Source organism: Papio anubis, chromosome 10, assembly GCF_008728515.1.
Source record: "Papio anubis isolate 15944 chromosome 10, Panubis1.0, whole genome shotgun sequence".
Taxonomy (NCBI): domain Eukaryota; kingdom Metazoa; phylum Chordata; class Mammalia; order Primates; family Cercopithecidae; genus Papio; species Papio anubis.
In genome coordinates this window covers 117,431,002-117,445,066 of record NC_044985.1, presented here as the reverse complement: position 1 = coordinate 117,445,066, position 14,065 = coordinate 117,431,002, and the positions used below count along the sequence as shown (strand labels likewise).

At 38.8% G+C, this 14,065-nt stretch overlaps 1 protein-coding gene and 1 pseudogene across 1 annotated transcript in view; both read right to left on the bottom strand.

Annotated features, from left to right (window-relative positions):
* UGT1A10B (UDP glycosyl transferase 1A10B) overlaps positions 1-2,372 on the bottom strand; it is a 229,057-nt gene extending 226,685 nt beyond the window's left edge. The window contains 3 exon segments of the mRNA NM_001112659.1: positions 1,964-2,092; positions 2,094-2,314; positions 2,316-2,372. Coding sequence (NP_001106129.1) covers positions 1,964-2,092; positions 2,094-2,314; positions 2,316-2,353 — 388 coding nt within the window. The 5' untranslated portion in view covers positions 2,354-2,372.
* Positions 1-14,065, bottom strand: part of LOC116268648 — a 143,787-nt pseudogene that overhangs the window by 110,027 nt on the left and 19,695 nt on the right.

Here is a 14,065-nt window from a genome sequence, read left to right as displayed (position 1 = left end):
CTTTCACAGGAAATTATAAACAAGTGGGATCAAGACCTTAGCCGGGCTTAGTGGCTCACACCTGTAATCCCAGCACTTTGGGAGGCCAAGGCAGGCAGATCACCTGAAGTCAGGAGTTCAAGACTAGCCTGACCAACATGGAGAAACCCCAGCTCTACTAAAAATACAAAATTAGCCAGGTGAGATGGCGTGTGCCTGTAATCCCAGCTACTCAGGAGGCTGAGGCAGGAGAATCGCTTGAACCCAGGAGGTGGAGGTTGCAGTGAGCTGAGATTGCACCGTTGCACTCCAGCCTCGGCAACAAGAGTGAAACTCTGTCTCAAAAAAAAAAAAAAAAAAAAAACAACCTTGAAGTCTCTCTTCAAAGATTGTAACAGAAGATGAAACATAGATTTACCAATACAATACTGAAGACAAAGCTCAATCAAAGCAATGGCTACCAAGAGATGAAAGTGGTCCACTCAAATCAAAAGCAGACTGGACAAGACCAAACCTCATACTAACAATTTTTTGGGTGGCTAAAGACATTCTGCTTTATACTTTCTTCACAGTCAAAGAAAGATAACATCTGCTTATTATTGTTGTTTTGAAGAAGTTAGCCAAATCTTTAGCAGAAAAACACCTGGGAAAGCTTGTGCCTATGTTGGATCCAAAGTAAAGACTTTTATGCAATTATTAAAATAACCGGGGCCTATTGTGGGAAGGGGGGAGGGGAAGGGATGGCATTGGGAGTTATACCTGATGTAAATGACGAGTTGATGGGTGCTGATGAGTTGATGGGTGCAGCACACCAACATGGCACATGTATACATATGTAACAAACCTGTACGTTGTGCACATGTACCCTAGAACTTAAAGTATAATAAAAATAAATAAATAAATAAACAAATATTAAAATATAAAATAAAATAACATGTCAAATCTGTAAAGATGTCTCTGGTTTATTGGCAAGTAAAAATGCTTAGTAAAGAACAACATATACAGCCTGAGAGTTGATTTAATTTTCATAAAATAAGTGTAAATATTTACATATGTGCTTATATATAATTTCAACAAATGGAAACAGATGCATACAAAACTGCAAAGAACATTTTACTGTAGCAGGTAGTACAGTTAATACAAAAATGGAAATTTTCATTTCTTGGCCAGCCCTTTTAAATATTTTACAAAAATACTAAAATATCATAATTGCTTGGAAGCAGATAGGAGATCCACTCGGGCCCAGAGGTTTAGAGTCTAGCCCAGGGGCACCATAGCAATACCCTGTTTCAAAAAAAAGAAGCACAGAGGTGGAAATTATAAACAATTAACCAATTGTATATACATACATATTAACGAGGCCGTTATATCAAAGTTGCTAACCAACAAGCATATGGATGGCACAAAGCCATTTTGACACAGAAAAGAAATTTTAGGCATAACAAACACAAATGTGAATCCCAGTTCAGTAAGGAATCTTTTAAATATTGACTAGAATGCCGCGCAATGTGCTAAGGAGCAATGACACCTTAGGCACTGGCTTTCCTGATGGCAGTTGATACCTGTGAAGACCATGTTGGAAGGGCATCACAGGTTTAGGATAGTCCAAAACAAAGTCGTTCACTTAACAACCAAATTGATGTGTGGCTGTAGAGATCATGTTGTGACAGGTGTTTGGAGAATTTCAGAGGCGATTTCTAGGGCACTTTTGAAAATATACTTGCAAAATAAATGTTCCTCCAAGTGCATGACATGGTTCAGTAGTCTCTCCTTGAAAGTCATGGCATCTGAGAACCCTAAGAGTTCTCTGGGGACATAGGAAAGAGGAGCAGGGCGCACCTTCTAGCCTTCAAGATAGTGGCAAAAATATTCCCCTGGCAAAGACCACAGAGGGAGGGAGAAATGTTGGCAACAATTAAACCACAGACATCAAAAGGATCCAGAAACACGCATCAAAGAACTCTCCTTTAAGTATTCTACCAATTTTGGTCATTAAACAAACTCCTGCAATGTGACAAAAGTAAGTCAAAGAAACCACTGGATGAACTCATTACCAGAGAAAATATACTTTGTATTTGTGCTTTCCACTGAGCCTGGGCAAAAGCCATGAACTCGGTCCAGATCCTCCAGAGTGTATGAGGTTGAATAAGTCTTCACTGTGCAATTCAGTGGTCTTCCCAGTTGCCAACTCACCTCTGGCATGACTACCACCACCTCATGCCCCCTGAGGATAAGTTTCTCCACCACCGACTGCATGGTGAACCAGTGGCTCCCATCCATGGGCACTACCAGCAGCTTCCCTGCCTCAGCAAAACCACAGGTCAGCAGTAGACACACATAAAGGAACGGGGCTGGTGCACCGTGTGTGAGCCATCAGAGAACTGCAGCCCGAGACAGCAGCTGGAATTCTAAGCTGCTATGATACAGTAGGCGGAAGAAGTACAGGCACAAAAGCTGAGCCAAATAGAGGGCGTGTATTTATCATTTCACAATCACACTCACTGCCAATGATTTACTCATAAGAACAATAATACATGAGTATCATTTGCTGAGATACCTACTTGTATGATTTAGAGACAAGAGTACATTATGGTCTCTTCGTTGGAGGGAGAGCATGCCTGAGCTGCAATGTGACTTTAGAAACAGAATTAGTAAGCAATGCTTTTGGACCTTGAAGATTCAGAAACATAAAGTGAAAGTCAATTTGAATAAAGCTAATATTTTTGGAATTTATCCCAAAACAAAATTTAGATTTTAACTTTAGCCAAGGAAATACTCTCTGTCCAGAAAGAAATTGGCATCCTATGTGCCAAGGAAAGACAGCAAGGCCCTTAGCACTGACCTCCCAACTGACAAGAAACTGGGGCTCACCTGCGTCTCTGCAATACATAATCATTGCTGGTTGTCTTCTTCCATATCCAAACCCTGAGAGGCCTCTGAAATGCTGAAATGAGATTGACAACCCTGCCTCCATGGACCATACCAGGGACTTGATGGAAAGTGACCTCCGCCTATTTTAATGGCTTCCCTCAGATACATCACATGCAGTGGGGAGTTGCTGGCCCAGTCCTTGTGTGAGTACCCTGCTGTGCCTCTCTGTGACTGCTCTACTTCCACATTCTAAACACGCCATCACTCCAGTGCCCTCCTTCAGGAAAATATGTACTTGTTTCCCTCAGTCTGCTGAGCACTCCTGGAGGTCAGAGGTGATGTCATCTTTGTGTTTTCACCCTCCTTTCACAGTAGCCATGCTATGCCTTTGATTTGCACAGTGCAGTTAGTATGTTTGTCCCCTCCATATCACGGTCAAATATACTATCAGTGTTGGAGGTGAAGCATGGTGGGAGATGTTTGGGTCGTGGGCATGGATCCCTCATGAATAGTTTGGCACTGTCCTTCCAATAGTGAGTGATTTCTCGTGAGATTTGATTGCTTAACAGTATATGACAGCACATGTATCCCAGAACTCTTAAAGTATAATTTTTAAAAAATGTGACAAAAACCCTCTTTAGGATATTATCCAGGAGAACTTTCCCAGCCAAGCTAGAGAGGCCAACACTGAAATTCAGGAAACACAGAGAACACCATAAAGATATTCCTTGAGAAAAGCAACCCCAAGACACATAATCATCAGATTCACCAAGGTAGAAATGAAGGAAAAATGTTAAGGGCAGCCAGAGAGAAAGGTCTGGTTACCCACAAAAGGAAGCCCATCAGACTAACAGTGAATCTCTCTGCAGCAACCCAATAAGCCAGAAGACAGCAGGGGCAAATACTCAACATTCCTAAAGGAAAGAATTTTCAACCCGGAATTTCATATCCAGTCAAACTAAGCTTCATCAGTGAAGGAGAAATAAAATCCTTTACAGACAAGCAAATGCTGAGAGATTTTGTCACCACCAGGCCTGCATACAAGAGCTCCTGAAGGAAACACTAAATATGGAAAGGAAAAACCAGTACCAGCTACTGCAAAAACATACCCAATTGTAAGGACAATCAGCACTATAAAGAAACTGCATTAGCTAATGGGCAAAATAAACAGCTAGCGTCATAATGACAGGATCAAGTACACACATAATAATATTAATCTTAAATATAAATGGGCTAAATGCCCCAATTAAAAGACACAGACTGGCAAATTGGATAAACAGTCAAGACCCAACAGTGTGCTGTGTTCAGAAACCCCATTTCACATGCAAAGACATACATCGGCTCAAAATAAAGGGATAGAGGAATATTTACCAAGCAAATGGAAAGCAAAAAAAGCAGGTGTTGCAATCCTAGGCTCTCATAAAACAGACTTAAAACTAACACAGATAAAAAAAAGACAAAGAAGGGCATTATATATTGGTAAAGGAAAGGGATCAATGTAACAAGAAGAGCTAACCATCCTAAATATATATGTACCCAAAACAGGAAAACCCATAGAGCAAGTTCTTAGAGACCTACAAAGAGACTTAGGCTACCATACAATAATAATGGGAGACTTTAACACCCCACTGTCAATATTAGACAGATCAACGAGACAGAATATAACAAGGAAAAGCAGGACTTGAACTCAACTCTGGACCAAGCAAACCTAGTAGACATCTATAGAACTCTCCAGCCCAAATCAACAGAATATACATTCTTCTCAGCACCACATTGCACTTATTCTAAAACTGACCACATAATTGAAAGTAAAACACTCCTCAGCAAATGCAAAAGAACGGAAATCATAACAGTCTCTTAGATCACAGTGCAAACAAATTAGAACTCAGGATTGAGAAATTTATTCAAAACTGCACAACTACATGGAAACTGAACAATCTGCTCCTGAATAACTACTGGGTAAATATTGAAATTAAGGCAGAAATAAATAAGTTCTTTGAAACCAATGAGAACAAAGACACAACATAGCAGAATCTCTGGGACACAGCTAAAGCTGTGTTTAGAGGGAAATTTATAGCACTAAATGCCCACAGGAGAAAGCAGGAAAGATCTAACATCAAAACCCTAATATCACAATTAAAAGAACTAGAGAAGCAAGAGCAAATAAATTCAAAAGCTAGCAGAAGACAAGAAATAACTAAGATCAGAGCAGAACTGAAGGAGATAGAGACAGAAAAACCCTTCAAAAAACCAGTGAATCCAGAAGTTGGTTTTTTGAAAAGATTAACAAAATTGATAGACCACTAGCCAGACTAATGAAGAAGAAAAGAGAGAAGAATCAATAGACACAATAAAAAATGATAAAGGGGATATCACCACCGACCCCACAGAAATACAAACTACCATCAGAGAATACTATAAACACCTCTACACAAATAAACTAGAAATTCTAGGAGAAATGGATGAATTCCTGGACACATACAGCCTCCCAAGACTAAACCAGGAAGAAGTCAAACCCCTGAATAGACAAACAACAGGTTTTGAAATTGAGGCAGTAATTAATTACCTATCCACTGAAAAAAGCCCAGACCAGGTGGATTCACAGCAGAATTCTACCAGAGGTACAAAGAGGACCTGGTATCATTCCTTCTGAAACTACTCCAAACAACAGAAAAAGAGGGACTCCTCCATAACTCATTTTATGAGGCCAGCATCATCCTGATACCAAAACCTGGAAGAGACACAACAAAAAAGGAAAATTTCAGGCCAATATCCCTGATGAACATCGATGGCAAATATCCTCTGTACTGGCAAACTGAGTCCACTAGTACATCAAAAAGCTTATCCACCATGATCAAGTCGGCTTCATAGCTGGGATGCAAGGCTGGTCCAACATACACAAATCAATAAACGTAATCCATCACATAAACAGAACCAATGACAAAAACCACATGATTATCTCAATTTAGATGCAGAAAAGGCCTTCGACAAAATTCAACAGCACTTCATGCCAAAAATTCTCAACAAACTAGGTACTGATGGAACATATCTCAAAATAATAAGAGCTATTTATAACAAACCCACAGCCAATATCATACTGAATGGGCAAAAGCTGGAAGCATTCCCTGTGAAAACCGGCACAAGATAAGGATGCCCTCTCTCACCACTCCTATTCAACATAACATTGGAAGTTCTGGCCAGGACAATCAGGCAAGAGAAAGAAATATAGGGTATTCAAATAGGAATAGAGGAAGTCCAATTGTCTCTGTTTGCAGATGACATGATTGTATATTTAGAAAATCCCATCATCTCAGTACAAAATCTTCTTAAGCTGATAAGCAACTTCAGAAAAGTCTCAAGATACAAAATCAATGCGCAAAAATCACAAGCATTCCTATACAGTAGTAATAGAAAAACAGAGAGCCAAATCATGAGTAAACTTCCATTCACAATTGCTACAAACAGAATAAAATACCTAGGAATACAACTTACAAGGGATGGGAAGGACCTCTTCAAGGAGAACTACAAACCACTGCTCAAGGAAACAAGAGAGGACACAAACAAAGGGAAAAACATTCCATGTTCATGGATAGGAAGACTCAATATCATCAAAATGGCCATACTGCCCAAGGTAATTTATACATTCAATGCTATCCCATCAAGCTACCATTGACTTTCCTCACAGAATTAGAAAAAACTACTTTAAATTTCATATGGAACTAAAAAACAGCCTGCATAGCCACGACAATCCTAAGCAAAAAGAACAAAGCTGGAGGCATCACGCTGCCTGACTTCAAACTATACTACAAGGCTACAGTAACCAAAACAACATGATACTGGTACCCAAACAGATATATAGATCAATAGAACAGAACAGAGGCCTCAGAAATTATACCACACATCTACAACCATCTGATCTTTGACACACCTGATAAAAACAAGCAACGGAGAAAGGATTCCCTATTTAATAAATGGTGTTGGGAAAACTGGTTAGCGATATGCAGAAAACTGAATCTGGACCCCTTCCTTACACCTTGCACAAAAATTAACTCAAGATGGATTAAAGACTTAAATGTAATACCTAAAACCATGAAAACTCCAGAAAAAAACCTAGGCAATACCATTCAGGATGTAGGCATGGGCAAATACTTCATAACTAAAACATCAAAAGCAATGGCAACAATAGCCAAAATTAAGAAATGGGATCTAATTAAACTAAAGAGCTTCTGCACAGCAAAAGAAGCTATCATCAGACTGAACAGGCAACCTACACAATGGGAGAAAAATTTTGCAATCTATCCATCTGACAAAGGGCTAATATCCAGAATCTACAAGGAATTTAAACAAATTTACAAGAAAAAAAAAAACAATCAAAAAGTGGGTGAAGGATATGAACAGACACTTCACAAAAGAAGACATTTATACAACCAACAAACATATCAAAACAGCTCATCAACACTGGTCATTAGAGAAATGCAAATCAAAACGACAATGAGATACGATCTCATGCCAATTAGAATGGCGATCATTAAAACTCAGGAAAGAACAGATGCTGGAGAGGATGTGGAGAAATAGGAGCGTTTTTACACTGTTGGTGGGAGTTCAACCATTCTGGAAGACAGTGTGACGATTCCTCAAGGATCTAGAACCAGAGATACCATTTGATCCAGCAATCCCATTACTGGGTATATACCCAAAGGATTATAAATCATTCTACTATAAAGCACACGCACATGTATTTTATTGCAGCACTATTCACAATAGCAAAGACTTGGAACCAATGCAAATGACCATCAATGATAGAGTGGATAAAGAAAATGTGGCACATATACACCATGGAATACTATGCAGCCATAAAAAAGGATGAGTTCATGTCCTTTGCCGGGACATGGATGAAGCTAGAAACTATCATTCTCAGCAAACTAACACAAGAACAGAGAACCAAACACTGCATGTTCTCATGCACAGTGGGAGTTGGACAATGAGAACACATGGATGCAGAGAAGGGAACAAACATCACACACTAGGGCCTGTCGCAGGGTGAGGGCCTAGGGGAGGGACAGTATTAGGAGAAATACCTAATGTAGCTGACAGGTTGATGGGTGCAGCAAACCACCATGGCATGTGTATACCTATGTAACAAACCTACACATTCTGCACATGTATCCCAGACCTTACAGTATTAAAAAAAAAAGAGTTTTAGAGCAGGAAAAAAAAAAAAAGTATGCACCACCATGGCACATGTTTACCTATGTAACAAACCTGAAAATCTTCCACGTGTACCCCAGAAATAAAAATAAAAATTAAAAAGAAAAGTATGTGCCATCTCCCCCATTTCTCTCTTGCTCCTGCTCTTGCCATGTGACATGCCGGCTCCCCATCACCTTCTGTCATGATTGTAAGCTTCCTGAGGCCTCACCTGAAGCAGATGCTAGCACCATGTTTTGTGTAAAGACTGCAAAACTGTGAACCAATTAAACCTCTTTTCTTTATAAATTACCCAGCCTCAGCTATCCTTTATAGCAATCCAAGCAAACAAATACAGCCTTGCACAAAGAAAATCAACCGAAATATTTGTTGCATTGGACAGAATTATATTCTGCAGGTTTTCTTGATACCTTCATGGATGAGCTAAGCAGTATGTGTCAGGTAACACCTTAAAGAACATTTAGTGAGAGAGTCTGCAGACAACCTCGGGGTATAATCCTTGTGCGAGCACAAGATGGCTCTTTTCGGGACACCCTGTTACTAGACATTTGCTGAGTCACCTTTTCTTTTGGTGTCTGGGGCACTTGCAGATGACTGTCCTTGAAAAACAAACATGACGGTGAGTGATCTACCTTCCCCGGAGGCTTACTTCCGAGCAGAAATCAATGAAATGGAAAATATACTCAAAGAAACATAGACAAAATTAATGAAACCAAAGCTGGTTTGTTGAGAAAATTAATGAAGCCAAAGCTGGTTTGCTGAGATCAATTAATTTAGTAAAGCTCTAGCCACCTTGATCTAAAAAAAATGAGAGAAGAAATAAATTATCAACATCAGGAATGAGAGAGGTGGTATCACCATAGATTCTACAGATATTAAAATGTTAAGAGAATATCATGAACAAGTTTATGCCAAAAAAAGTCTGCCACTTATGGAATGGACACATTTTGTTAAAGATACAAACTGCTAGACTTTTCACAAGAATAAATGCATAACCCCAACAGAAGTAACCTGCATCTTTTTTTTTTTTTTTTTTTGAGATGGAGTCTCACACTGTCACCCAGGCTGGAGTGCAGTGGCCAGATCTCAGCTCACTGCAGAAAATCTGCCTCCCAGGTTTACACCAATTCTCCTGCCTCAGCCTCCCGGTGGCTGGGACTACAGGCAGCCACCTGGCCCAGCTAGTTTTGTATTTTTAGTGAGGCAGGTTTCACCGTGTTAGCCAGGATGGTCTCGATCTTCTGACCTCGTGATCCGCCCATCTCGGCCTCCCAGAGTGCTAGGATTACAGGCTTGAGCCACTGCGCCAGGTCGTAAGCTGTATCTTTTAAATTGAATTTGGATTTGTATTCACACCTTCCCTCACAAAACAAAGCTCAGATGACATCACTGATGAATCCGGCAAACATTGAAGAATAAATAATACCAATTATTCACAAACTGGTTCCAAAAACTGAAGCCTACGTGATTTCCTAATTCATTTGATGAGACCAGCATTATCACAGTACCAAAATCAGATAAAGACATTATAAGATAGGAAAATTAAAGACCCTCATGAGCTTAGATGCAAAAATTTTAGACAAAATATTGGCAAGTCAAATTCTGTAATATTTTAAAATAGGTACTACACAAAAAGATTATACACCATAACCAAGTGGGGTTTATCCGAGGAATGCAAGGCTGGTTTGACATTAGAAAATTAATCGAGGAGTTGTGCCACCATGTTCATAGCAGCATAACTCACAACAGCCAAGAAGTGGAAACAACCCAAGCAAAAATGTGGTGTAGGTATACAGAATGAAATATTATTCAGCCTTAGAAAGGAAGAAAATTCTGACATATGCTAACATGAATGAACCTTAGGGATATTGTGCAGAGTGAACTAAGCTAATCACAAAATGACAAATGCTGTATGATTCTACTTATATGAAGTATCTAAAATAGTCAAATTAAGTAGGAATAAAAGAAATTAGAAGCGATGGTTGGCAAGGGCTGAGAGGAGGGGAGAATGGAGAATTATATTTTAATGGGTCCAAAGTTTCAGTTTGGGAAGATGAAGAGAGTTCTGGAGATGAATGGTGGTATTGGTTGCACAGCAATGTGAATGTACTCAATACTGAACTGTGCACCTAAAGTGATGAAGATGATTCATTTTATGCTATGTGTATTTCACCATAATTAATGATAAAATAAATAATTTTATAAATCAATTAAAGTAACATACCATATAAATAAACTAAAAACATATAAGCATATAATTATCTCAATAGGTATGGAAAAAGTGTTTGACAGAAATCCAAAATCCACTTGTGATAAAAAATTCTCAACAAACTCAGAAAAAAAAAGGGAAATATCTTAAACTAATGAAGGGCATCTTGGAGGAACCCACAGCTCACATTATCCGTAATGGTGAAAGACTTAATGCTCCACTCCTCAAGTCAAACACATGCCGAGGACGGGGGCCCTCCCCACTTCTACTCAACACTGTTCTTCAGGTTCCAGCCAGTGCAGTCAAGGAAGAAAAAGAAGGAAAAAGTATCTAGATTGCAAAGGAAAAAATAAAAAGGTCTCATTCACAGACAACATGTTTATGTATGAAGGAATAATAACAAACTCTACAAAAATCTCCTAGAACAAATACATAAGTTTAGCATGGTTGCAAGATATAATACTTAAAAATTAATCTTATTTCTATATACAGTTGACATTGAACAGTAGGGTTTTGAGCTGTGTGGATCCACTTATATGCAGATTTTTATAGATAAATATATTGCAAAACATTTTAAGAAATTTCAACAGTTTGAAAAAATGTACATATAAACCAAATAAACTAAATATCTAAAATTTTCTTAAAGGTAGGTATGCCATTAATACATAAAGCATGTGTAGATACTACTCTATTTTATTATTACTTTAAAATATGCACAAATCTATAAAAAATTATTAAAACACACACAAACACTTCCAGACTGTACACTGCATCATTAGCACTGGAAAGAAATACAAACAAATGTATAGATGCAGCATTAAATCTTAACTGCACAAAATTACCTATAGTATATACTACACTACTGTAATAATTTTGTAGCTACCTCCTGTTGCTCTTCCAGTGAGCTGAAGTGTGGGTTAAATGCATGTGATATAACACTTATACTCTCTGAGCATTTCATCTCTCCAGTAAATTGCATGGCAGAGTAAAAGTGATCTCTCATGGCTCTACTGTATTTTTCATCGTGTTTAGTGCAATATTGTAAGCCTTGAATACCATCAAGGGACTACAGAGCACCACTAATGATACTGGAATTACTCCCAAGAAGCAAAGAATTACCAAAAAAGTCAAATTGCTTGATTGGTACCATAGACTGAGCTCTACCATGGTGATTGCCTGCCATTTCAAAATAAATGAAGCTAGATAGGGACCATTGGAAAAAAAATGGAAGAAGGAAGGAAAGAAAGAAGGGAGGGAGGAGCAGAAGGAAGGGGAGAAGAAGAAGGAGGAAGGAGGAAGGGGAGGGAGGGTCATGAGAGACATTGCTACAGCAATGCCAGCAGGAGCAAACCTGCATTTTCTGAAATGCCTTTTGTTTTCATAATTGAAGTAAACTTTAATGTGGTCTAGCATTGCTAAGAAAAACTTGTTATAGATGCCATTGTGATTTGAGAAAAGCAAAGTCATTATAAACCAACAAAAGCAAAGTGGAATCAAAACTGGAGAACTTAATGGTGGCAAAGGATGGTTTGCTGGTTTTATCAAAGATAACAGAACTTAAACAAAAGAGATCGTAGTTCCCAGATGCAACGAAAATTAGCCAGAGGAGGAAGGATATCTGCCTGAATAGGTTTTTAATGCAGATGACAGTGCCCTATTGTGGAAAAAACAAAAACCAAAACTAGGTGACACAAAAGACATTTATTAGCAACGAAGTAAGCCAAGCACCAGAATGCAAGGCAGAAAGGGATAGGCTAACTCTACTGTTTTGTGTAAACACAGTCAAGTTGACACTCAGAACTGACCTCATGTGTAGAATTGCCCACCCTTAAGCCTTGAGGGGACAAGATCGACACTTACTGACAGATTTTTGGTTGTACAACAAGAAGGCCTACACAACAAGGACACTTTTTCTGGATTGGTTCCATCAATGCTTTGTCCCTGAAGGCAGAAAATGTATTGCCAGTAAGGGACTGTCTTTTAAAGTTCTTTTGATATTGGACAATGCCCCTAGTCACCCAGAACCCATGAGTTCAACACGGAAGCTGTCAAAGTGGTCTACCTGCTTCCAAACCCAACATCTCTAATTCAGTCTCTCAATCAGGGGTCATAAGGAACTTTAGAACTCATTACACACACTTTTTTATGGAAAAGATTGTCAATACTATGGAAGAGAATCTGGATAGAGAATGTCATGAAAGTCCAGAAGGATTACACCATTGAAGATGCCATTGCTGTTATAGAAAGAGCTGTGAAAGCCACCAAGCCCCAAACAATACATTTCTTCTGGAGAAAACTGTGTCCAGATGTTGCACATGACTTCACAGGATTTATGACAGAGCCAATCAAGGAAGTCATGAAAGGGATTGTGGATTCAGCAACAAAAGGTGGGGGATAAGGTGTTTCAAAGTATGAATCTTGGAGAAATTCAAGAGTCAATAGACACTACACTCGAGGAATTAATAGAGGACCTGATGGAGATGAGTGCTTTCCAGTCAGTACTTGATCAGAAAGAAGATGTAGAAGCAGCAGTGCCAGAAAAAAAAAAATGGCTTTACACAATATAAGCCTCATAGAAAGGCTTCCAATTATTTAAGACTGCTATTGACTTCTATTACAACATGAACCCTTCATGGGCACTGGAACCAAAGCAAGCGGGGAAGAAGGATTAGTACTGTATAAAAGCATTTTTAAATAAATCAAAGAGAAAAAAACAGACAGTAATTATGATGTATTTCCATAAGGTTACACCAAGTGCACCTGCCTCTCCTGCCTCCCCTTCCACCCCCTTTACCTCTTCTGCTTCTGCCACCCTGAGACAGCAAGACCAACATCTACTCCTCCTTCTCCTCCTCCTCCTCCTCCACAGCCCACTCAATGGAAGATGATGAAGATGGAGACCTTTTTGATGATTCACTTCTCTTATACATATTCAACTTTTATTTTAGATTCAAGAGTACATATGCAGGTTTACCTGAGTATATTGTGTGATGCTGACGTTTGGGGCATGATTGCTCCCATCACCCAAGTACTGAGCATAGTACCCAATAGTTTTTCAACTCCTACACCCCTTCCTCTCCCTTTTAGAGTCCATAGTGTCTATTGTTGCCATCTTTATGCCCATGAGTACCTACTGTTTGGCTCACTTCTAAGTGAGAACACATGGTATTTGGTGTTCTGTGTCTGTGTATATTTCCTTAGGATAATGACCTCCAGCTGCATCCATGTTGTTACAAAGAACATGATTTCATTCTTTTTTTATGACTGCATATTCCATGGTGTATATGTTCCACGTTTTCTTCATCTATATTAATACTGTTGACGGCACCTAGGTTGATTTCATGTCTTTTCTATTCTAAATAGAGCTGCAATGAACATACCAGTGCATGTGTTTCTTGGTAAAATGATTTTATATATATATAAAACTTCTATTGTATTGGTGGTGTCTATTGACTTCTTTGCGAAATCTCCAAACTACTTCCCACAGGGGATGAACTAATTTGCATTCCCACCATCAACAGTGTACAACTGGTCCCCTTTCTCAGCCGCTTCGCAAGCATCTATTGTTTCTTGACTTTTTAATAATAGCCATTCTAACTGGTGTGAGATGATATCTCATTGTGGTTTTGACTTTCATATTTCTGATGATTAGTGATATTGGGCATTTTTTCACATGTTATGTTTTTAAATAACATTTTCTTTTCTCTAGCTTGCTTTATTGTAATAATACAAGATATAATACTAACAACATTCAAAATATGTGTTAATTGACTGTTTATGCTACTGGTAAGGCTTTTG